This window comes from Moschus berezovskii, chromosome 8, assembly GCF_049115385.1.
Source record: "Moschus berezovskii isolate FMDL1 chromosome 8, NW_MosBer_1.0, whole genome shotgun sequence".
Lineage (NCBI taxonomy): Eukaryota > Metazoa > Chordata > Mammalia > Artiodactyla > Moschidae > Moschus > Moschus berezovskii.
In genome coordinates this window covers 30,297,267-30,323,243 of record NC_142467.1, presented here as the reverse complement: position 1 = coordinate 30,323,243, position 25,977 = coordinate 30,297,267, and the positions used below count along the sequence as shown (strand labels likewise).

General features: G+C 40.4%; 1 protein-coding gene across 5 annotated transcripts in view; it reads left to right on the top strand.

Annotated features, from left to right (window-relative positions):
* Nucleotides 1–424: 424 nt before the first annotated feature.
* The window catches only part of FAM151B (family with sequence similarity 151 member B), a 34,400-nt gene continuing 8,847 nt past the window's right edge, over nt 425–25,977 (top strand). The window contains exons 1-3 of one of the 5 annotated variants that reach the window (XM_055430543.2): nt 428–585; nt 7,191–7,316; nt 17,883–18,048. In XM_055430543.2, coding sequence (XP_055286518.1) covers nt 561–585; nt 7,191–7,316; nt 17,883–18,048 — 317 coding nt within the window. In that variant the 5' untranslated portion in view covers nt 428–560. Of the gene's footprint in view, nt 644–7,170; nt 7,317–7,358; nt 7,499–17,882; nt 18,049–25,977 lie in introns of those variants that run through there. The other 4 variants (XM_088838508.1, XM_088838510.1, XM_055430544.2 and 1 more) reach the window with 4 other exon arrangements.

Below are 25,977 nucleotides of genomic sequence, written 5' to 3'. Positions count from 1 at the left end.
TGACTCCACTGGCGCTTTTTCCAATCCCAGCTTGGTTGTTGGAAGGAGTTGAGGAAGGCAAAGAAGGCGCTGGGTCGGAGACTCCGACAGAAGTGTTTCTAAGGAAAACCGTCAGCGAGAAGAGGGTAACAGAAAAAATTTGACTCAGCAATTCAGCCTCCTCATGCAAGAACACTCATTTTTCTGAAGCTATGATGTCATGTCATTTTTTAGGATGTTATCAAATTAAAAGGAAAAAAATATATCGAACTTTGGAAATTCGTACCCCACTGCGGCAACTAGGAGTCTCAACCCAGCCTCCGTCTTCCCGGACCAGAGAACTCTACTTTTCAGAAGAGCAAGTCGCGCGACACTTGGACGCGAACAACAGGCAGCAGAACCGCGCACCCGCGAAACTCGAGCTACAGCCTCTGCGCGTGCGCCCTGCTGCTCAGCCGCTTCCGCCTCCGTCTCGCAGGCCACTCCTCTTAGTCTGTCGAGTCGGGTTTTCTGGCCACCGGTGACGGGTCATCAGCGGTGCCCACCCTCGGCGCCTGCGCAGACTGAGGCTCACTGTCAGCATGACAGCGACCGCCGGGGGCCCTGGTAAGCGGGGCTCCCCAGGCTCCGAGTCTGAGACCGTGCTCCACACTGTTGGCCTGCAGTGAGTGGACATTTTCTCCGGCCCGGTGCCGTAGTTGGGGGCCCTTTGAGAGTCTCCTTTGGTGGCCCTCCTCCCTATTTTGGATCTTCGTGGTTCGCGTTCTCCACGTGTGCCCATAATCAGCTGGCCTAGAGCCTTGGTTCCCAGTGTGGACGTTAGCGAAAAACTTTTGGGGTGTTCAAGAATGGCAAGAATATTGTGCCTTTTTGAAAAGGATTTCTTTTTTTCAAAAGAGCAGTTTTAGGTTCTTAGGAATACTAAGTGGCAGATCTGGAGGTTCTCCGTTCAGCACTACCTGGCATAGGCATGCGTGCTCAGTCGTGTTGGACTCTGCGAACCCATGACCTGGGATTTTGCAGGCAAAAATAGCGGAGTGGTTTGCCATTTCCTACTCTAGGGACAAGTACATAGCTTCACATTATCAGCCTTCCTCTTCAGAGTGGTACTTTTGTTACAACTGTGAGCCTACCTTGGTGTATCGTAATCACTCAAAGTCCATAATTTACATTGTTCACTCTTGGTGGCGCAGGATCTGTGAGTTTAGACAAATGAATGACATGGTCCATGGTAGAGTATCATACAAAATAGTTTCACTGTCCTAAAAATCCTTTGTGCTTTACCTGCTTATCTTCTTCCCCCCAACCCCTGAAAATCAGTGATCTTTCTATTGTATCCATAGATTTTTTTGTCTTTTCCAGAATGTCATGTAGTTGGAATCATAGAGTACATTGGCTTTCCACGTTGGCTTTTTTTCACTTAGTAATGTGTGTTCATTCCCCATGTCTTTTCATTGCTTGAGAGCTCATTCCTTTTTAGCGAACAGTAATAATTCTGTTGTGTGAGTGTACCACAGTTTATCCATTCATATTCTGAGAGATATATTGGTTGCTTCCAAGTTTTGGCAGTTGTAAATAAAAATGCTATAAACCTAACTGTGCTGTAAATAAAACTGCTAAAAACATAAGTGTGCAGGTTATTGTATGGACCTAAGGTTTCAACTCCTTTGGGTAAATATCAAGGGGTGATTTCTAGATTGTATGATGGGAATATACTTAGCTTTGTAAGAAACTGGAAAGCTTTATTTTAAAGTGGCTATACTATTTGCATTCCCACAGAATGAGTGAAGATTCCTGTTACTCCATATCCTCACCAGCATTTGATATACTAGTGTTGTGGATTTTGGCCATTTTTAGTAACTGTGTAGTTATACCCTGTTGTTTTAATTTGTGTTTGCTGAAAAGTGATGTGGAGCACCTTTTTATATGGTTGCCATCTGTCTTCTTTGTTAAGGTGTCTGTTAAGGTCTTTGGCCCATTTTTTTTTAAATGGGGTTGTTTTCTTATTGTTGAGTTTTAAGAGTTCTTTATATATTTAGGTTAATAGTCTTTTATCATATATGTTTTTTGCAAATGTTTTCTCCCAGTCTGTGGCTTGTCTTTTCATTCTCTTGATGTTATCTTTTGCAGAGCACAAGTTTCTCATTTTAATGAAGTCCAGCTTATCCATTATTTCTTTCATGAATGGATCCTTTAGTGCTGTATCTAAAAAGTCACTGCTGTACTGAAGGTCATCTATATTTTCTTCTATATTATCTTGTAGGAGTTTTATAATTTTGAATTTTACACTTAGATCTATGATCTGTATTGAGTTAATTTTTGTGAAGGTATGAGTTCTGTCTAGTATTTTTTTTTTTTTTTTGCGAAAAGAAAAAAGTTTGTTGAAAAGGCTGTCTTTTCCCCATTGTATTGCCTTTGTGCCTTCATCGAAGATCAGTTACCTCTGTTATGAGGGTCTATTTGGGGGTCTCTCTGTTTTGGCCCTTTGATCTATTTGTTTATTCTTTCACCAAAACAACACTGTCTTAATTGCTGTAGCTTTATAGTAAGTCTTGATGTTGGATAGAGTCATCACTTTGTTCTCCTTCAATATTATATTGACTATTCTGAGTTTTTGCCCTCCACATACACTTTCAGACCAGTTAGTTGATAGCCACAGAATAACTTGGTGGGATTTTGATTGGAATTGCTTGAATCCGTGGTCATGTATGGATGTGAGAGTTGGACTGTGAAGAAAGCTGATCGCCGAAGAATCGATGCTTTTGAACTGTGGTGTTGGAGAAGACTCTTGAGAGTCCCTTATACTGCAAGGAGATCCAACCAGTCCATTCTAAAGGAGATCAATCCTGGATGTTCATTGGAGGGACTGATGCTAAAGCTGAAACTCCAATACTTTGGCCACCTCATGCGACGAGTTGACTCACTGGAAAAGACTCTGATGCTGGGAAAGGTTGGGGGCGGGAGGAGAAGGGGACGACAGAGAATGAGATGGCTGGATGGCATCACTGACTCTGTGGACATGAGTTTGAGTGTACTCCGGGAGTTGGTGATGGACAGGGAGGCCTGGCGTGCTGTGATTCATGGGGTCGCGGAGAGTCGGACACGACTGAGCGACTGAACTGAACTGAACTGAACTGATAGATTAAGTTGGGAAGAACTGACATCTTGACAATATTGAGTCTTCCTATCAATAAACATGGAATATTTATCCATTTATTTAATTCTTTGATTTCATTCATCAGAGTAGTTATCCTTATGTAGATCTTTACATATTTTATTAGCTTTATACCAAAGTGTTTTGGTTTTGTAGTTTAATGTAAATGGTATTGTGTTTTCAACTTCCACTTACTCATTGCTGTGTAAATAGGAAAACAGCTGACTTTTTTTGGGGGGGGGGCTCTGCATTAGGTCTTCATTGTGACATGCAGGCATATAAAAATAACTCTAAAGTAACATTCTGGTTGCATCCATGTTGCTGCAAGTGGCATTACTTTATTCTTTTTATTGCTGAGTAGTATTCCATTGTATATATGTACCACATTTTCTTTGTCCATTCATCTGTCCATGGACATTTAGGTTATTTCCATAACCTGGCTATTGTGACTAGTGCTGCTATGAACATAGGGGTGAATTTTTAAATTTTTGTTTCTTTGTTTATTTGTTTTCTACACCACACAGCATCTTTAGTGGGATCTTTAGTTCCCCAGCCAAAGATCAAACCCATGACCCCTGTGTTGGGAGTGCAGAGTCTTAACCACTGGACTGCCAGGGAAGTCACATATCTCATAAACTTCATTTTTAACAGCCACATCAATTACATATTTTATCATGAGGATAAACTGTGATTTAATTACTTCCCATTGTTGGACATTTCTGTTTTAGCCAATAATTACTGTGTCTTTTTAAGATGCATAAGTTAAACATTTAAAAAATGATGACCATGTATTTAGATCTGAGTCTGAAAGGTCTGTGACTATTGCATATGCTAAAAAGGGACATGTGTTTTTCTATAGGAGACTGCTTGGGGGATAGTGGATACCACAGTTAACTCTTCCCTTTCTTAATTCTGTAACCCAATATGCAGAGTGGTCACTAAGTTCCATGAATATTTGGTTCAGTTCAGTCACTCAGTTGTGTCCGACTCTTTGCAACCCCGTGAACCGCAGCAAGCCAGGCTTCCTTGTCCATCACCAACTCCCGGAGTTCACCCAAACCCATGTCCATTGAATCGGTGATGCCATCCAGCCATCTCATCCTCTGTCGTCCCCGTCTCCTCCTGCCCTCAATCTTTCCCAGCATCGGGTCATTTCCAATGAGTCAGCTATTCACATCAGGTGGCCAAAGTATTGGAATTTCAGCTTCAACATCAGTCTTTCCAATGAACACTCAGGACTGATCTCCTTTAGGATGAACTGGTTGGATCACCTTTCAGTCCAAAGGACTCTCAAGAGTCTTCTCCAACACCACAGTTCAAAAACATCAATTCTTTGGCACTCAACTTTCTTCACAGTCCAACTCTCACATCCATACATGACTACTGGAAAAACCATAGCCTTGACTAGATGGACCTTTGTTGCAAAGTAATGTCTCTGCTTTTTAATATTCTGTCTGAAGAAGTGAAGTGAAGTCGCTCAGTCGTGTCTGACTCTTTGCGACTCCATGGACTGTAGCCTACCAGGCTTCTCAGTCCATGGGATTTTCCAGGCAAGAGTACTGGAGTGGGTTGCCATTTCTAGGTTGGTCATAACTTTCCTTCCAAGGAGTAAGCGTCTTTTAATTTCATGGCTGCAGTCACCATCTGCAGTGATTTTGGAGCCCAGAAAAATAAAGTCTGCCACTGTTTCCACTGTTCCACTGTTTCATTTGCCATGAAATGATGGGACTGGATGCCAAGATCTTAGTTTTCTGAATGTTGAGCTTTAAGCCAACTTTTTCACTCTCTTCTTTCACATTCATCAAGAGCCTCTTTAGTTCTTCTTCACTTTCTGCCATAATGGTGGTGTCATCTGCATATCTGAGGTTATTGATATTTCTCCCGGAAGTCTTGATTCCAGCTTGTGCTTCATCCAGCCCAGTGTTTCTCATGATGCACTCTGTATATAAGTTAAATAAGCAGGGTGACAATATACAGCCTTGACGTACTCCTTTTCCTATTTGGAACCAGTCTGTTGTTCCATGTCCAGTTCTAACTGTTGCTTCTTGACCTGCCCACAGATTTCTCAAGAGGCAGGTCAGGTGGTCTGGTATTCCCATCTCTTTCTGGTATTCCCATCACAGTTTATTGTGATCCACACTGTCAAAGGCTTTGGCATAGTCAATAAAGCAGAAATAGATGTTTTTCTGGAACTTTCTTGCTTTTTCGATGATCCAGCGGATGTTGGCAATTTGATCTCTGGTGCCTCTGCCTTTTCTGAAACCAGCTTGAATATCTAGAAGTTCACGGCTCACATATTGCCTGGCTTGGAGATTACTTAGAAGTTATTTTTATATGCCCCTCCATTCTCTTATCAAATTTGATTTTCTTGCAGTGTCTTGTCAGCAGTTTATAATGGCCATCATTAAGTTTTTAAACTGTTGTTATGTAGAATTAATAAACAATTAATGGAAGACACACTCTCATACATAGGGAATTTGTAGCCATTTGGTAGGTACTTAAAAGTTCAAAACAATGAAGTTCAAAAATTAGGGAGGTAAGGTTATAGATAACTCTTGCTGTTTTTCAGCCTTTTCTCCTTGTTATGGAGTCTTCCCCAGTGGCTCAAACAGTAAAGAATCTGCCTGCAGTCAGGAGACCAGGGTTCAGTCCTTGGGTTGGGAAGGTACCCTGGAGAAGGAAATGGCAACGCACTCCAGTATTCTTGCCTGGAGAATCCCATGGACAGAAGAGCCTAGTGGGCTACAGTCCAAGGGGTTGCAAAGAGTCAGACATGACTGAGTGACTAACACTTTCACTTTCAGTGGGATATGGCAATGTATGGAGTAGAACTAATTTTAACTGACACATTTTAATGCCTAATTAAAAAAAAGTCTGGTCTGCCAAGAAGTAGTCGAAAGATACAGGAATTATGTATATTTGTACATGCTAGAGAAATCTAAAAATACTAACTCAGAATTTACTTAGTCACGCATAAATGTTGCTGACTCTCATAATTTGAAAGCGAATATGTTAAATGTTGGGCTTCTCGGGTGGTGCTACTGGTAAAGAATCTCCCTGTCTTATGAAGGAGACATAAGACACAGTGCATTTGATCCCTGGGTGGGAAAGATCCCCTATAGGAGAGCATGGCAACCCACTGCAGTATTCTTGTCTGGAGAATCTCATGGACAGAGGAACCTAATGGACTACAGTCCATAGGGTCCAAAAGAGTCAGACACAACTGATGCAATTTAGCATGCACGCCTGCTTAGATGTATAATTTAAAATTCTAATGGTTTATATAAATATAGAATGGAGTCTCAGGTGGAGAGTTTAAGTTCTACAAAATTTTGATGTTTTTAATATAGCTTTGGCTTTACATACATTTTACTTAATTATGGGGCTAGAATTGGAGAAGATACCATGTGAAAATTCCTGCTTTAAAATATCTGCTTCTTAGCAGTTTTTTTTCTTCCTGCATTTTTCTTTACACTTCTGAGGCTCGGACTATCCTATATGTTTACTAATTATTACTTATATACAGCATGCATGCATGTGTACTTAGTCATGTCCGACTCTTTGTGACCCCACGGACTGTAGCCTGGCAGGCTTCTCCGTCCATAGGATCTTCCAGGCAAGAATACTGGAGTGGGTTGCCATTTCCTATTCCACATTTCTAGCATATATATATATATCTTTATACTTGTCACATCTTAATGTGTGCTGAGTCGCTTCAGTCATGTCTGACTCTTTGTGACACTATGGACTGTAGCCCACCAGGCTTTACTGTCCATAGGATTCTCCAGGCAAGAATACTGGAGTGGGTTACCATGCCCTCCTCCAGGGGATCTTCCCTACCCAGGAATCGAACCCTAATCTCTTGCAGCTCCTGCAATGGCAAGCAGATTCTTTACCACTAGCGCCATCTGGGAAGCCCTCTTGATACTGGTTCTTAATTTTTTAGTGTCTTTTCTCAGTTTTGTTGCTTTATTTTTCTCCATCAACATATGCTGTGCCATTTTTATTTTAAAAGTACCCTATAAAATTATTTTTAGTATGAATGCTGTCGTTTTAGGATCTTGGAGTGAAAATATACTGGAATATTTTCTGAGAAATAACCAGATCACAACAGAAGATGGCGCCCTGATCATCTGGTGTCACGCAGCTAACCACAAGGTGCAAGTGCATGAAGCACTGAGAAGTAAGTCAGTATCCCTGGTGCTTCAGTTCAGTTCAGTTCAGTTCAGTCGCTCAGTCGTGTCCGACTCTCCGCGACCCCATGAATTACAGCACGCCAGGCCTCCCTGTCCATCACCAACTCCTGGAGTTCACTCAAACTCATGTCCATTGAGCCGGTGATGCCATCCCTTGTGCTTACCTTAGGTAATAGATGAATTCTTTTTTTTTTTAAATCTGGTCATATTTGCAGGTACCAGAGCCGTAGATGATTCAAATGTAAATTCTTGGCTAGCATAAACATTCTTATAAAAGATATCGTTTTATTTACAAAATGAACAAATTTTCCTAATGGAAGAATTTTCTCATTTTCCAGAAATGATTTACCTTTACTATGCCTTATTTAAAGTTCTCATGTGTTATTATATTTGCTTATATATGGTAGTGATTTAAGTAAAATGTTTACGATCACGATAGTATGGCGTAGGTATTTTTGTGTCTTTCACAGTGTACTCAGGAGAGGCTCAAAAATATTTGTTGAATGGATGAATGAAGCCATTGAATGCTAATTTATAATGCCGTGGGCAGTATTTATGCCTGGGCTAGAAACCAAGCCTTTGGGTTTGCTAACTCCATCTGTAATCTTATATAGATGAACACTATAGCAGTTTAGTTAGCCTTTTCCCGTGAAGTATCCCTTTTGGCTACAACAGTGCAGGAGAATGAACGTGTATCATCAGAGGGATGGGGCATAGCTTGAAGTGCTCTGTTCCAACAGAAAGATTTCCTTGTAATCTCATATTTTATTGTAAAAATTTACAAATTTACTCAATTTACACATCGACTCAATTGTGTATCTGGATAATGTATCTGAATAGTTTCTTTTATTAAAAAGATATTATTTTCAGTTGCTTTTCAAAGGGAAGAAATTTGTCTTCTAATATTTAATGCCCTACAATTAAAACAGTGCCTAGCACATAATAACCTAACAGAGGTTTTTTAATAAATAAATTTTATCAGAAGCCATGCTTAAGAAAAACATTGATTAATGGCTTCCTGGAGCTGAAATGAATAGGGGCTGGGGAGTAAATGCTAACGGGTACAGGTTTCCTTTTGGAATGATAAAATTTTTCTGGAATTAGATGGTGATGATGGTTGCACAGGGCTTTCCAGATGGCTATAGTGGTAAAGAACTCCTGCCAATGGAGGAGATGTTAGAGAAACGGACTCAAAACCTGAATCGGGAAGATCCCTGGAGGTGGGCATGGCAACCCACTCCAGTATTCTTGCCTGGAGAATCCCACGGACAGAGGAGCCTGGTGGGCTACAGTCTGTACGTCACAAAGAGTTGGACACGACTGAAATGACTGAGCACACAAGGACACGTGATGGTTGCACAACCTTCTGAATATTCTGAAAACCACTAAATGGTATACTTTAAAAGAGTAATTTTATAGCTTGTGAATTATATATCAATTTCTAAGAATAGAAGAAAATAGGAAGAAATATATATATTATTTGCAGACAATATAGTTTTATATTTAGAAAATCAAAAAGATTTTACAGCTAAATGATTATAATTCATAGGTTGATCTAGACAATCTCAACCTTTTTGACAATATAAAAATCAAAACAGAAAATAAATTGGATTTCTCTGTAACAGCTAACAATTTGGAAGCGATCTTTAAATTTTATGGTTGTAATAGTAAATGTAGAAGTCTCAGACCTAGAAATAATTTAATTAAATATGACTACTTCTAGCCTTGTTTCCCGGAGAACGCAATGGCAAGCCACTCCAGTACTATTGCCTAGAAAATCCCATGGATGGAGGAGCCTGGTAGGCTGTAGTCCATGGGGTCGCTAGGGGTCGGACACGACTGAGCGACTTCACTTTCACTTTTTACTTTCACACATTGGAGAAGGAAATGGCAACCCACTCCAGTGTTCTTGCCTGGAGAATCCCAGGGACGGGGGAGCCTGATGGGCTTCCGTCTATGGGGTCGCACAGAGTTGGACACGACTGAAGTGACTTAGCAGCAGCAGCAGCAGCAGCCTTGTTTCCAGGCTTCCCTGGTGGCTCAGAGGTTAAAGCTTCTGCCTCCAATGCAGGAGACCCGGATTCGATCCTTGGGTCGGGAAGATCCCCTGGAGAAGGAAACGGTAACCCACTCCAGTATTCTTGCCTGGAGAATCCCATGGATGGAGAAGCCTGGTAGGCTACAGTCCACGGGGTCGCATAGAGTCGGACACGACTGAGCGATGGAACAGAACAGAACAGCCTTGTTTTAAAACTAATCAGTGGAAGTTATTTCCAATCGCTGGCAGTCTGCTGTTTATCTGGGAATTTTTCATAGGTTACCTAGTTTTCAGATAATATCCTCTTTATTTTCTCCTAGCCAACCAGAATCCCAGGCTTTATAGTTTTGGGTGTACTTTTTATCAAGTCCCTTTTTGCCAGTCCTGGCTAATCTTGCAATTTCTTTCAAATACAAAGAAAAGAAAACAGGTTCCTGGATACATGTATTACACTGCTTTATCTCATTTCTTCCAGAATATTTAAATTTAGTACAACTGTTATTAATGAATCTGTTTCTGTTTTCATTAATTTGTGATACTGGATTTTCAACAATGTCTGTGATTTAAAAAAGCAAAGTACAGGAGGAACAATGTAGGAGTGCCATTTGTCGACATAAGAGTTGCATTGTCAACACAACTGATCTCAGAATAGACAAAGTTGTTTACAAAAGTTTTTACATATAATGTTATTTTTTGTTATAACATTTCTGCATGTAGATTTTTAAAATGTATATTAAAAGAAATGCTGGTTAAAAATAGAAATTATTAAATCTCTTTGAGAATAAAAAATGAAGTATTTTTAAAAAAACCTTTGTAACATATTAAGGAAAAGTGTGACTATAGTCATCAACTATAACATTAACTATGTATTAACAAAAATATAGTAAATTGCTGCATTAGGGATGTAAACAGTATCAGCAAGATAGATAATTTTAACTTTGTTTCTATAAATATATTTCTTTGAGTTTTGTTTTAGTGTAAGTAGCATCAATTTGGGATTTTCTTCTGTAGAAAATCACAAAAAACCCAAAGCTGTTTTCTGTTGTCTGGCTTTTGTCAAAAGTTGGGGCTCCTATGGTTGGAGTGTTAATCTTGATGTGCAGACTTCTTCCTCTGACTCTCCCTGAGATGGGAAACATGGTGACCAGGCAGTCTTCCAAAGCAGAGGCATACCCTAACCTTCAAAAGCCTTCTACGCAACAGCCACTGATGGGAGAATAGGGAGAGAGGCTGGGCAACTCACATACACGTCTCTAGGCCAGGCTTCCCTCTCTTCTGAGCACTAGTCTATCCAACTTCTTATTTGCTGTTTTCACTTAGAGAGTTCTTGTGCATCAACAGAAAATTGGATTAAAGACTTACTGAACATGGCCCCGCCCATCAGAACAAGATCCAGTTTCCCCCTCAGTCAGTCTGTCCCATCAGGAGGCTTCCATAAGCCTCTTATTCTCATCCATCAGAGGGCAGACAGAATGAAAACCACAAGCACAGAAAACTAATCAAACTGATCACATGGACAGCAGCCTTGTCTAACTCAGTGAAACTATGAGCCATGCCCTGTGGACCACCCAAGACAGATGGATCGTAGTGGAGAGTTCTGATAAAGCGTGGTCCACTGGAGAAGAGAATGACAAACCATTTCAGTATTCTTGCCTTGAGAACCCCATAAACAGTATGAAAAGGCGAAAAGATAGGACAGTGAAAGATGAACTCTCCAGGTCAGTAGGTGCCCAATATGCTACTGGAGAACAGTGGAGAAATAGCTCCAGAAAGAATGAAGAGACGGAGTCAAAGCGTTCAAAAAACAACACCCAGTTGTGGATGTAACTGGTGATGGAAGTAAAGTCCAATGTTGTAAAGAACAATATTGGATAGAAACCTGGAATGTTAGGTCCATGAATCAAAGCAAATTGGAAGTGGTCAAACAGGAGATTATAAGAGTGAACATCAACATTTTAGGATTCAGCGAACTGAAATGGACCAGAATGTGTGAATTTAACTCAAATGACCATTATATCTACTACTGTGGGCAAGAATCCCTTAGAAGAAGTGGAGTAGCCCTCACAGTTGACAAAAGAGTCCGAAATACAGTGGTTGGTTGCAATCTCAAAAACGATAGGGTGATCTGTTTGTTTCCAAGGCAAACGATTCAATATCACAGTAATCCAAGTCTGTGCCCCAACCAGTAATGCTGAAAAAGCTGAAGTTGAATGGTTCTATGAAGACCTACACTACCTTTGAGAACTAACACCCAAATAAGATGTCCTTTTCATTATAGGGGACTGGAATGCAAAAGTAGGAAGTCAAGAGATAACTGGAATAACAGGCAAATTTGGCCTTGGAGTATAGAATGAAGCAGGGCAAAGGCTAACAGAGTTTTGCCAAAAGAACACACTGGTCATAGCAAACACCCTCTTCCAGCAACACAAGAGAAGACTACACATGGACATCACCAGATGGTCAATACCAAAATCAGATTGATTATATTCTTTGCAGCCAAAGATGGAGAAGCTCTATACAGTTAGCAAAAACAAGACTGGGAGATGATTGTGGCTCAGATCATGAAATCCTTATTGCCAAATTCAGACTTAAATTGAAGGAAGTAGGGAAAACCACTAGACCATTCAGGTATGACTTAAATCAAACCCCTTATGATTATACAGTGGAAGTGACAAATAGATTCAAGGGATTAGATCTGATAGATAGCCTGAAGAACTATGGGTGGAGGTTCATGACATCGTACAGGAGGCAGGGATCAAGACCATTCCCAAGGAAAGAAATGCAAAAAAGGCAAAATGGTTGTCTGAGGAGGCTTTACTGTGAATAGAAGAGCAGCAAAAGGCAAAGGAGAAAAGGAAAGATATACCCATCTGAATGCAGAGTTCCAAAGAATAGCAAGGAGAGATAAGAAAGCCTTCCTCAGTGATCAATGCAAAGAAATAGAGGAAAACAATAGAATGGGAAAGACTACAGACAAGAAAATTAAAGATACCAAAGGAACATTTCAGGCAAAGATGGACACAATAAAGGACAGAAATGGTATGGACCTAACAGAAGCAGAAGATATATAAGAAGAGGTGACAGGAATACACAGAAGAACTGTACAAAAAAGATCTTCATGACCCAGATAATCACAATGGTGTAATCACTCACCTAGAGCCAGACATCCTGGAATGCGAAGTCAAGTGGGTCTTAGAAAGCATCACTACGAACAAAGCTAGTGGAGGTGATGGAATTCCAGTTGAGCTATTTCAAATCCTAAAAGATGATGCTGTGAAAGTGCTGCATTCAGTATGCCAGCAAATTTGGAAAACTCAGCAGTGGCTACTGGACTGGAAAAGGTCAATTTTCATTCCAATCCCAAAGAAAGAAAATGCCTAAGAATGCTCAAACTACCGCACAACTGCACTCATCTCACACGCTAGTAAAGTAACGCTCAAAATTCTCCAAGCCAGGCTTCAACAGGACATGAACCGTGAACTTCCAGACGTTCAAGCTAGATTTAGAAAAGGCAGAGGAACCAGAGATCAGATAGCCAACATCCATTGGATCATCAAAAAAGCAAGAGAGTTCCAGAAAAACATCTGCTTTATTGACTATGCCAAAACCTTTGACTGTGTGGATCACAACAAACTGGAAAATTCTGAAAGAGATGGGAATACCAGACCACCTGACCTGCCTCTTGAGAAATCTGTTTGCAGGTCAAGAAGCAACAGTTAGAACTGGACATGGAATAACAGACTGGTTCCAAATCAGGAAAGGAGTATGTCAAGGCTGTATATTGTCACCCTGCTTATTTAACTTATAGGCAGAGTACATCATGAGAAACGCTGAGCTGGAAGAAGCACAAGCTGGAATCAAGATTGCCGGGAGAAATATCAGTAACCTCATATATGCAGATGACACCACCCTTATGGCAGAAAGTGAAGAAGAACTAAAGAGCCTCTTGATGAAAGTGAAAGAGGAGGGTGAAAAAGTTGGCTTAAAACTCAACATTCAGAAAACTAAGATCATGGCATCCGGTCTAATCACTTCATGGTAAATAGGTGGGGAAACAAGGGAAACAGTGAGAGACTTTATTTTGGGGGGCTCCATAATCACTGCAGATGGTGACTGCAGCCATGAAATTAAAAGACGCTTGCTCCTTTAAAGAAAAGTTATGACCAACCTAGACAACATTGAAAAGCAGAGACATTACTTTACTGACAGATCTGTCAAGTCAAAGCTATGGATTTTCCAGTAATCATGTGTGAATATGAGAGTTAGACTATAAAGAAAACTGAGCACCAGAGAATTGATGCTTTTGAACTGTGGTGTTGGAGAAGACTCTTGAGAGTCCCTTGGACAGCAGGGAGATCCAACCAGTCAATCTTAAAGGAAATCAGTCCTGAATATTCATTGGAAAGACTGATGCTGAAGCTGAAGCTCCAATACTTTGGCCACCTGATGCGGAGAACTGACTCACTAGAAAAGATGCTGGTGCTGGGAAAGATTGAAGGCAGGAGGATAAGGGAACAACAGAGGATGATACGGTTTAATGGCATCACCGACTCAATAGATATGAGTTTGAGTAAGCTCAGGGAGTTGGTGATGGATGGACAGGGAGGCCTGGCGTGCTGCAGTCCATGGGGTCGCAAAGAGTTGGCCCCAAATGAGTGACTGAACTGAACTGAATGCATCACATTCTTAATTGGGTCTGCTAACCTGTATTTCCTATGATCCTTCCTCTCTTAGTAAGACACCATAATCCGCATATATGCTTAAGCCAGAAATTTGGGAGTCATCTACTCTTTTTTTTTTCTTGTATCTACTCTATTGGACATTATAATTCTATTCCAAAATGCATTTTGAATTAGTCCACATCTCTCCATCTCTGTTGTCTTCACCCTAGTCCAAGCCACCATGATCTCTTGACCTTATTGCATAGCTTCCATTCTTATTCTTAAACCATCAGGAACATAATTTACATGGAGCCTGAGACTCTTGACACTGCCATTTAGTGATTTTTTTCCCTACTCACGGCAAATGAATGGAGTTACTAAATGGAGAAACTATTACTTTTAAGGAATTCCAAAGCCTATGTGTTCCTTTACAACTGCACTGATAGACAAGATGGAATGCCTACATATGTTATACTAAATACCACTTTAATGAGAAATCATGTTTGTGTGACTTATAAAATTAGACAGAAGCTTGACCAAGTTCATCTTAAACATAGCTCTGTTTGACTTTTTTTGAGAAGCTGCCAAGCTTTTCTGAAGCAGCTGAGTGGGTTCTTATATTCTCACCAGCAAAGTGAATGATGTTTCCAATTTCCCCATGTCCTTGTCAACATTAGTTATTGTCTGTCTTTTTCATTATAGTCATCCTAGCATTTGTGAGTTGGTATCTCGTAGTTTAGATTTGCATTTCCCTGAAGATTAATGATGTTGAGCATCTCTTCATGGACTTATTGGAAAATCACCTGTATGTGCAGCTGAGTAGCTTTTTCAGCCTATTTCCTGCCTGTAGAAATTAGAGAGTTCATGGACTTCTTTTCAAAATCCTTCAAGCTGGGCTTAAGCGGTATGTGAGCTGAGAACTTGTACCAGCTGGGTTTAGAAAAGGCAGAGGAACCAGAGATCAAATTGCCAACATTCTTGGATCATAGAGAAAGCAAAGGATTTCCAGAAAAAAACATCTACTTCTGCTTCATTGACTATGTTAAAGCCTTTGACGGTGTGGATCACAACAAACTGTGGAAAATTCTTTAAGAGATGGGAATACCAGACCACCTTACCTGCCTCCTGAGAAACCTGTATGTGGGTCAAGAAGCCACAGTTAGAACCTGTCATGGAACAACAAACTGGTTCCATATTGGGAAAGGAGTATATCTAGGCTGTATATTGTCACCCTGCTTATTTAACTTCTCTGCAGAGTACATCATGTGAAATGCCAGGCTGGATAAATCACAAGTTGGAATCAAGAATGCCAGCAGAAATATCAACAACCTCAGATATGCACCTCATACCACTCTAATTGCAGAAAACAAAGAGGAATGAGAAAACCTCTTGATGAGAGTAAAAGAGGAGAGTGAAAAAGCTGGTTTAGAACTCAACATTTGAAAAACTAAAATCATGGCAACCAGTCTCATCACTTCATGGTAAATAGAAGAGGAAAAAATGGAAGCAGTGACGGATTTTATTTTCTTGGGCTTCCAGAATCACTGCAGATGGTGATTGCAGCAATGAAATTAAAAGATGCTTACTTCTTGAAAGGAAAGCTGTGCCAAACCTAGACAGTGTATTAAAAAGCAGAGACATCACTTTGCTGACAAAAGTCCACCTAGTCAAAGCTATGGTTTTTCCAGTAGTCATGTATGGATGTGAGAGTTGCACCATAAAGAAGACTGAGTGCTCAAGAATTGATTATTTCAAATTATGGTGCTGAAGAAGACTCTTGAGAGCTCGTTGGGCTGCAAGGAGATCCACCCAGTCCATCCTAAAGGAGATCAGTCCTGGGTGTTCATTGGAAGGACTGATGCTGAAGCTGAAGCTGCAGTACTTTGGCCACCTGATGTGAAGAGCTGATGCATTAGAAAAGATTCTGATGCTGAGAAAAATTGAAGGCAAAAGAAGGGAGTGGCAGAGGATGAGATAGCATCACTGACTCAATGGACATGAATTTGAGCAAACTCCAGGCGATAGTGGAGGACAGAGGAGCCTGGCATGCTGCAGTCGAGGGGTTGCAAAGAGTCGGACATGGCTTAACAACTGACCAACAGCAACAACAAACCTCTTTTCATTTTAACTCTCTCTTTTTTCAGGTCCAACTCTATAACAGCTCTATTAAAAATGTACTGGGATTTTTATATATCACGTTATAAACCATCCCTTTAGTCAAAAGCCTTAACTGCCAAATCTCTTTGAGGCAAGTCTCTCTCTGCTTTGGTTTGCTAGTTAGGGTGCTATGGGATAACACCTTAAGATTCTATAAGTTCTTTTATCTAGCTGTATTGGTACCCAAGGCTCCATATTTCTCAGGTCTTAACAAAGTGTCCTGTAGTTGTATCCTTGATTTGGCCTAGATCCTGAGGCTATAGTTTCCTAGCCGCATCCTGGACTAGACTTTTGGACTGAGGCTTTCTCTTCCTTTGAGAATCTTTCACCAGATGGAGAGAGTGGTTTTATTTTCCAACTCACATGAGTTCTGAGCTGGAAATATTTCCTCTTTATGCTGCTTAAAATCTAAACAGCTAATTATTTAACTCAGCTCTTTCTTCCCATCCTTTATCATAGGAACTAAAAGAAGCCAATTAACGCTTTCAACATTCTGCCTGCAAACCTCCTTAGCTAAATCCACAAATTCATTTGGTATCCTATCTAGCTGCTACAAGTGCCAGGGTTGCCAGAAGTTTTGCCACAATGTAAAAATAATTTCCTCACTGCTCTTCCAACCTCTGTTAGCAGTGCCCTTCTGGGATCTACTGGATTCCAGAGCCAGTGTCACACATCTCAGGTCTTCTCATGCCAGTGCCCCACTTCCAGCTAACTATTTCTGCTTGTTTTCTATTGCTGTGTAATAAATTGCCTCCAAAACTGAGTGGCTTCAAATAACAGTGATTTATTATTTTTGCTGATTTTGTGAGTCAGATAGTGGTTCTTCTCTTCCATGTGGAATAGGTTGAGGACACTCATGTTGCTGCATCTGGCTGGTTGCTCAGCTGGGCCTGGAAATTTTGAAATGGCCTCACTCACGTGTCAGAGACCTAATGCTGTCCGTCAGGCATGAAGCCTTAGTTTTCTTCTATGTGACTTCCCTCTGTGTGGTTTCTGAGTCTTCAGAATTCTTACCTGAACTTCTTTACGTGGTAACTGGTTTTCCAGAGGACAGAAGCAGAAGCTGCCAGACCTTTTAAGAGCTAAGCCTAGAACTGAGTTTTGCTTCCACTTCCTTTTGTTGGTCAAAGCAAGTCACAAAACCAACCCAGACTCAAGGGGGAGAGAAAGAGATGAGAAGATAGATAGCAGGAATTGTTGTCAGACATCTTTGAAATGAGTCCTCCAAAGCCTGCTAAGTTACCCATTCCAGGGATGTGCGCTTTTACATAGTAGCTAAGCTTTAGGTCAAATAACTGAATCTATAGCATAGAGTTTCAAACATAAACAATAAACATCTATAGTTTCTAATTTCAGGAGTGAGAAGATAAAAATACTATTTGTGTTCTCAGAAGCTTCAACAAATACTTATGAAGCCTCCTTTTGTATACTCACTTTGCTATGTACTGGGAAGAAATTAAATATTAGGACAACAGTTTGAGTGTGACCTAGGCAAAGATATTTAACTCCTAACCACCTGTTTGCTCATGACTAACAAACAAGGGCAACGTGCAAGGCCTGACACAGTACCTGGCACTTCGTTATTTCTCAATAAATATTATTTTATTTCCTCTTTTTTATCTTCCTCAAAAGGATATTGGACATGCCATCTGCTGTAGTCTATATTAACACTAACATAGATTCTTTTATGCGGACAGGTACTGCTCATATGATAGAGGCCGATGTCATTCTTCCAAGCGATGGATCAGAACATGGCCAGCCAATCATGGCCCATCCTCCAGAAATAAACAGTGATAATACTTTACAGGAATGGCTGGCTGAAGTTATTAAAAGCAATAAAGGCATAAAGCTGGATTTTAAGAGGTATTTGTACAAACATGTTCAGTCTCCTGGTTGTTATAGAATAACAATAATGGGAAAAAATCAATAAGTATATCTGTACATAAGTAACTTTATACTTTATCTAAACTGAAAATGGAATTGCAAATTAATATGTTTCAGGAATGGACCAAAGACCCACAGAGTTGTCTGCTAAAATTGTTTCTTGGGAATGTTTTGAGGCTAAACTTAATTTTTATAAAGGAATTTATCATAACTGACCATTGTAATAATAGAATAGTAAATTTTTTTTCTATGTGAATAACTCCCAATACCTTTTTAAAATTTTAATTGGAGGATAATTCCTTTACAATGTTGTGTTAGTTTCTGCTGTACAATGAAGTAAGCTGTATGTGTGTATATTTATACCCCGTCTCTCTTGAACTTTCCTGTTCCCCCACTATCCCACTCTTCTAGGTCATCACAGGGCACAGAGCTGAGCTCCCTGTATTATACAGCAGCTTCCCATTAGCTATCTGTTTTGCACATAGTAGTGTACACATTTCAGTGTTACTCTCCATTTGAAAGAAAGTGAAGTTGCTCAGTCGCGTGCGACTCTTTGCGACCCCATGGACTGTAGCTCGCCAGGTTCCTCCGTCCATGGGATTTCCAGGCAAGAGTACTGGAGTGGGTTGCCATTTCCTTCTCCAGAGGATCTTCCCGACCCAGGTATCAAACCCAGGTCTCTTGCATAATAGGCAGACGCTTTACCATCTGAGCCACCAGGGAAGTCGTAGAACAATACAGGTCCACAAGTCCGTAGAACAGTACGTTTAAGATGCTACTTTCATTAAGAAGCAGTCTGACAGAGAGTTGGCAGTAGTTGGTTTAGTTAATGCATTTCCCACTTGATTTGTATTATTATATTTGGGGAATTATTTAGAATTCATTAATTACTGAGGAATTTCTTAAAAATAATGTTTTAGAAACATTGATAATAAAGAGAGCAAGATTAAGTATCATTTCCTTTTCCGTGACCATCACGGAAAGTTTTACTTTTGTGGTATTTTGACAGTGTAAAAATTATAGGCAGAGCCAGGGATTTATTGTGACACATAAAAGCTCTTCATGAGACCCCTGAAGGCAACTGCTATGAGAATCTAGGATGTGTGGTAAATTAATCTTTATAAAAGTATTTATAAAAATATTTATGAAGTAAATACTTACTTTACAGTATTTTAAAATTGAATCATCTCAAGAAATGAAGAAGGGTTGGAAATCTTATAGAGTTTAAAAAAACCTAATAAGTATTTAATCATCAATGCTCGACGAGCAAAACTTTAGATCTCTTTGCCTTTTCATTTGTTGTGGGGCTAAATATACTAGTAAACCTCTTTATACTGTGAATGAAAGCTATTGTAAGATCTTAAAGCTTTTAGAATGGTGAATAGTCCAACTTCATTTTATTGACAAAGGAACTTAGTCCTAAAGAGGTTACGTGACAACAGCTAAACTTGAGAGCTGTGCTAGGACCATATTCCAAGTTTCCTAGAGCCAGTCCAGCTCTGTGATGGTGGTTTAGTCACTCAGTTGTGTCTGACTCTTCACAACCCCATGAACTATAGCCCACCAGGCTCCTCTGTCCATGGAATTTCCCAGGCAAGAATACTGCAGTGGGTTGCCATTTCCTTCTCTAGGGGATCTTTCCAACCCAGGGATTGAACCGGTATTTCCTGAGTTGCAGGTGGTCTCCTAGCATTACAAGTGGATTCTTTGCTGACTGAGCCACCAGGGACCATGAAATAAAGTATTTAATCCTTAATGCTTTGCGAGCAAAACTTTAGATCTCCTTGCCTTTTCACATGCTCAGTTTTCTTTTTTTTCAGTGTTTACCATTTCTTGTAGACTTGTTCTCTATGTAATATATTCTTTGACTCCTCACCAGTCAGATCAGCTTCAGTTCAGTTCAGTTCAGTTCAGTCGCTCAGTCGTGTCCAACTCTCCGCGACCCCATGAATCACAGCACGCCAGGCCTCCCTGTCCATCACCAACTCCCGGAGTTCACTCAAACTCATGTCCACAGAGTCGGTGATGCCATCCAGCCATCTCATTCTCTGTCGTCCCCTTCTCCTCCCGCCCCCAACCTTTCCCAGCATCAGAGTCTTTTCCAGTGAGTCAACTCGTCATATGAGGTGGCCAAAGTATTGCAGTTTCAGCTTTAGCATCAGTCCTTCCAATGAACACCCAGGATTGATCTCCTTTAGAATGGACTGGTTGGATCTCCTTGCAGTATAAGGGACTCGCAAGAGTCTTCTCCAGCACCACAGTTCAAAAGCATCAATTCTTTGGCGCTCAGCTTTCTTCACAGTCCAACTCTCACATCCATACATGACCACGGGAAAAACCATAGCCTTGACTAGACGGACCTTTGTTGGCAAAGTAATGTCCCTGCTTTTTAATGCTAGCGGTCACCAGTAAAAGGATATGCCATTAGAAAAAGATCTTGCATGTTTTTTGATCATACATATTTGAAGGGGAATGAATTTAACTAACAATTATATAAACATGTACTGTATGTCAGACACAGTTCTAAGAGTAAGAGTGTGCTCAGTCGCTCAGTTCTGTCTGATTCTTTGTGACCCTAGGGACTGTAGTCTGCCAGGCTCCTCTGTCCATGGGATTTTTCTAGGTGGGAACACTGGAGTGGTTGCCATTTCCTCCTCCATGGTCTAAGAGCATTGAAGGTTAATTCATTTAATCTTTATAACAATCCTAAGAAGTAGGTTCTTCCTATTCTCATCTTCCAGATGAACAAAAAAAGGAATTTATAGATTAATTGGGAGAGAATTGTTATTTTGCATTATTTACACATTGAATCTTCCAGGCTAGGAATATAGTATATTATTCTTTGTAGTAAACGTTGTATTTTGCTGTTGGGCAAAAGTTTATCCTCAGTCTTTATTTTCCTTCCCCAAATATGGCGTTTCCTCCACATTTACTCTTCCAGAAGAATTTTGTAATTGTTTTGTAAAGTTCCAGAAATTAAAACTAATTTTTTCCTAAGTAAGGTTTTGTGTTTTTCTTAATATAGGTTTTGTTTTTCTTATCGAAGTTTCTGGAAAGGGAAAGTGGCAGTACTATAGTCTGTTGCGTTAGTGATAATTAAAACATTTATATGTAAAAGAGAATATATATATATTAAAATCTTATTTCATCATATTCTGTGTCAAAGCTCTTTATGTCTAACTGTGAAGTGCTTTGCACATGGTAGACACTTAATATATGCTGGTGCAATGTCGGTTTGGGGGAGAATATGCTGAGACTAGATATTATCATATGGCAGGCCATCGTTAAACAGCCTGATGTCAGTTTACTAAATTGAGAAAGGCTAAGAAGCTTCCTGTTGAATACAAACGGAAAGTTAGTGATTAACCCAACTCCACAGACACCAGATTTCTTAAGAAATCAGAATCGTTTCTAGAAAAGGAGAGGAGGTCAGCTGTAAGACGTGTGGATTAGTTTAAGGTTTCCTCCGACTCCACTTTTGAAGAGCAGAACCCCACCAGCACTTCGCTGCTGCTATGGGACTTGCAGACAAGCAAGCTTTGGAGTAATAGGTACAAGTTGCTTAAGTACCTTGTAATAGGTACAGGTGATAGGTAAGCAAGCTTCAGAGTAATAGTACAGGTTGCTTAAGTACCTTGTAATAGGTACAAGGTACTAAAAATGAAGGAGTTTTGTAGGAAGTACAGTTGGCCAGATCTCGAAATTGTGGTTTCTAACACAGCATTGATACCATTCGAGGCAGGAAGCATTTGAGACAGAGAAGTGACAGCATCTATATTAGAATCTGCTAAGGTCCTGCATTAGAGTTTATTAATCCACTATAATCTAGGGCCTGCATTTCAGGGTCATAAGAATGAGAAAAAAATAAGCTTATTACATGGGAGCAGAGTTAAAGAGAGTCTGATTTCCTCTGGTTTTAGTGAACAGTATCCTTGCTTACTAATAAATATGACCCTATAGAAGCAGAAGAGATCAAGAAGAGATGGAAAGAATACACAGAAGAATTGTGCTGCTGCCAATAAAGTCAGTGGAGATGATGGAATCCCAGCAGAGCTATTTAAAATCCTAAAAGATGATGCTATGAAAGTGCTACACTCAATATATCAACAAATTTGGAAAACCCAGCAGTGGCCGCAGGACTGGAAAAGGTCAGTCCTCATCCCAATTCCAAAGAAGGATAGTACTAAAGAATGTTCAAACCACCAGACGGTTGCACTCATCTCCCATGCTAGTAAGGTTATTGCTCAAAATCCTCCAAGCTAGGCTTCAGCATTATATGAACTGAGAGCTTCCAGATGTCCAAACTGGGTTTAGAAAAGACAGAGGAACCAGAGATCAAATTGCCAACATTTGCTGGATCACAGAGAAAGCAGGGGAATTCCAGAAAAATTATCTCTGTTTCATTGACTATGCTAAAGTCTTTGACTGTGTATATCATAACAGTGAAAAACTCTTAGAGAGATGGGAATACCAGACCATCTTACTTGTCTCCTAGGAAATCTGTATGTGGGTCAAGAAGCAACAGTTAGAACCCTGTCACGACCAAGATAGTCACGATAACGTGATCACTGACCTAGAGCCAGACATCTTGGAATGTGAAGTCAAGTGGGCCTTAGAAAGCATCACTACTAACAAAGCTAGTGGAGGTGATGGAATTCCAGTTGAGCTATTTCAAGTCTTGAAAGATGATGCTGTGAAGGTGCTGCACTCAATATGCCAGCAGATTTGGAAAACTCAGCGCTGGCCACAGGACTGGAAGAGGTCAGTCTTCATTCCAATCCCAAAGAAAGGCAATGCCAAAGAATGCTCAAACTACCGCACAATTGCACTCATCTCACACGCTAGTAAAGTCATGCTCAAAATTCTCCAAGCCAGGCTTCAGCAGTATGTAAACCGTGAACTCCCAGATGTTCAAGCAGGTTTTAGAAAAGGCAGAGGCACCAGAGATCAAATTGCCAACATCTGCTGGATCATGGAGAAAGCAAGAGAGTTTCAGAAAAACATCTATTTCTGCTTCATTGACTATGCCAAAGCCTTTGACTGTGTGGATCACAATAAACTGTGGAACATTCTGAAAGAGATGGGAATCCCAGAACACCTGACCTGCCTCTTGTGAAACCTGTATGCAGGTCAGGAAGCAACAGTTAGAACTGGACATGGAACAACAGACTGGTTCCAAATAGGGAAAGGTGTACGTTAAGATTGTATGTTGTCACCTTGCTTATTTAACTTATATGCAGAGTACATCATGAGGAACGCTGGGCTGGAAGAAGCACAAGCTGGAATCAAGATTGCTGGGAGAAATATCAATAACCTCAGATATGCAGATGACACCACCCTTATGGTAGAAAGTGAAGAGGAACTCAAAAGCCTCTTGATGAAAGTGAAAGAGGAGAGTGAAAAGGTTGGCTTGAAGCTGAACATTCAGAAAACAAAGATCATGGCATCTGGTCCCATCACTTCATGGGAAATAGATGGAAAAACAGTGGAAACAGTGTCAGACTTTATTTTTGGGGGCTCCAAAATCACTGCAGATGCTGATTGCAGCCATGAAATTAAAAGACGCTTGCTCCTTGGAAGGAAAGTTATGACCAACCTTGATAGTATATTAAAAAGCAGAGACATTACTTTGCCAACAAAGGTCCGTCTAGTCAAGGCAATGGTTTTTCCCGTGGTCATGTACGGATGTGAGAGTTGGACTGTGAAGAAAGCTGATCGCCGAAGAATCGATGCTTTTGAACTGTGGTGTTGGAGAAGACTCTTGAGAGTCCCTTATACTGCAAGGAGATCCAACCAGTCCATTCTAGAGGAGATCAATCCTGGATGTTCATTGGAGAGACTGATGCTAAAGCTGAAACTGCAATACTTTGGCCACCTCATGCGACGAGTTGACTCACTGGAAAAGACTCTGATGCTGGGAAAGGTTGGGGGTGGGAGGAGAAGGGGACGACGGAGAATGAGATGGCTGGATGGCATCACCGACTCTGTGGACATGAGTTTGAGTGTACTCCGGGAGTTGGTGATGGACAGGGAGGCCTGGCGTGCTGTGATTCATGGGGTCGCGGAGAGTCGGACACGACTGAGCGACTGAACTGAACTGAACTGATAGAACAACTGAGTGGTTTGGGATTGAGAAGAGAGTACGAAAAGGCTGTTTATTGTTTCCCTGTTTGTTTAACTTATACACAGCATATCATGCAAAATGTCAGCGCTGGATGAGTTACAAGCTGGAATCAAGATTGCTGGGAGAAAACCTCAGATACGCTGATGACACCACTTTAATGGCAGAAAGCAAAGAGGAATTCTTAAAGAGTTTCCTGATGAGGGTGAAGGAGGAGAGTGAAAAAGCCAACTTAAAACTAAATATTAAAAAAATGAAGATCCTGGCATCTGGTCCTTTCACTTCATGGCAAATGGAAGGGAAAAGGTGGAAGCAGTGAAAGATTTTTTCTTCTTGGGCTCTAAAATCACTGCGGATGATAACTGCAGCAATGAAATTAGAAGACGATTGCTTCATGGCAGGAAAGCAATGACAAACCTAAAACAGTGTGTTAAAAAGCAAAGACAAAAAAAAAAGCAAAGATATCACTTTGCTGACAAAGGTCCATATAGTCAAGGCTATGGTCTTTCTAGTAGATGTACGGATTTGAGAGCTGAACTGTAAAGAAAGCAGAGTGCCGAAGAATTGATGCTTTCGAACTGTGGTGCTGGAGAAGACTCTTAAGAATCCCTTGGAAAGCAAGGAGATCAAACCAGTCAATTTTAAAGGAAATCAACCCTGAATACTCTTTGGAAGAACTGATGCTGAAGCTCCAATACTCTGGTCGACTGATGTGAACAGCTGACTCATTGGAAAAGACCCTGATGCTGGAAAAGACTGAAAAGGCAAGAAACGAGGGCAACAGAGGATAAGATGGTTGGATGGCATCACTGATGCAATTGACATGAACTTGGCCAAACTCCGGGAGATGGTGAGGGATACGGAAGCCTGCTGTGCTGCAGTCCATGGGGTTGCAAAGAGTCAGACATAACTGGAGAGTGAACAACACAAACAACAATGATGACGTTATCAGTTTCTGCTCATAAAGTAGGAAGCCCAAAAGGAGTGAGGGAAGAGTGGTGGAAGCATAGGCAGAAGGACTTCAGCCCATTAAGAAGAAAAGTTGAAGACTGAAAAGGGGTGCTGCATGTTCTCCCTCCCAATATCCATCTCCCAGATTCTTAGTCCCCCTCAACCATTGTGTTCATTAAAAGCTAATTTTCTGAGAAATATGCATAGGCCTCAAAGATTCAGAAGCAATTCAAGATTGTATGTAGTGTAGTTTTCCAGTAAAGTTTGTGTTTGTATTTTTTAAAAGTAAAAATTATAGTGGCTGTTCAAAGTCTTATTATTTCAAAATATATTTGTCCGAAAAGACGTAGGGAAGTAAAAGGAGTGAAGTTGCTTTTTAGTTTAAAAGTAACTAAAATATAGTTGTCTCGAGTTTTCAGAAAAGATGTTTATAGTAGAGGAGAAAAATGAAGTTTACAAAAGCTTTAAGGAAATGTTTTAATTTTACATTTTGCAGTCATTTTTAGAAATGTGTTTGTGCGTCCAGACTCACACAAGAATACATAGAGGGAAAGAGGCTCTTTTCCCCAAGGTCATTAGCCAGTGTTAGAGACATGGTGTCTGAGTGCACTTTGGGTATTTTTATAAACTGGAATTTGCAGGTTGTGAGTATGTTTAGTTTTAAATCCTATTTATACATTCTTTGATGAGTGAATGTTCGTGTCTTTTCTTAAATTGTTTTTATACTGAGTGATCATAATACAGGGTTTTGAAATGTCTGTGTTACAGGTAGTGGCATTATTCATACATTTATAGAACCTTTTAAGTACCTTCATGAATAATAAGTATAAATCAGT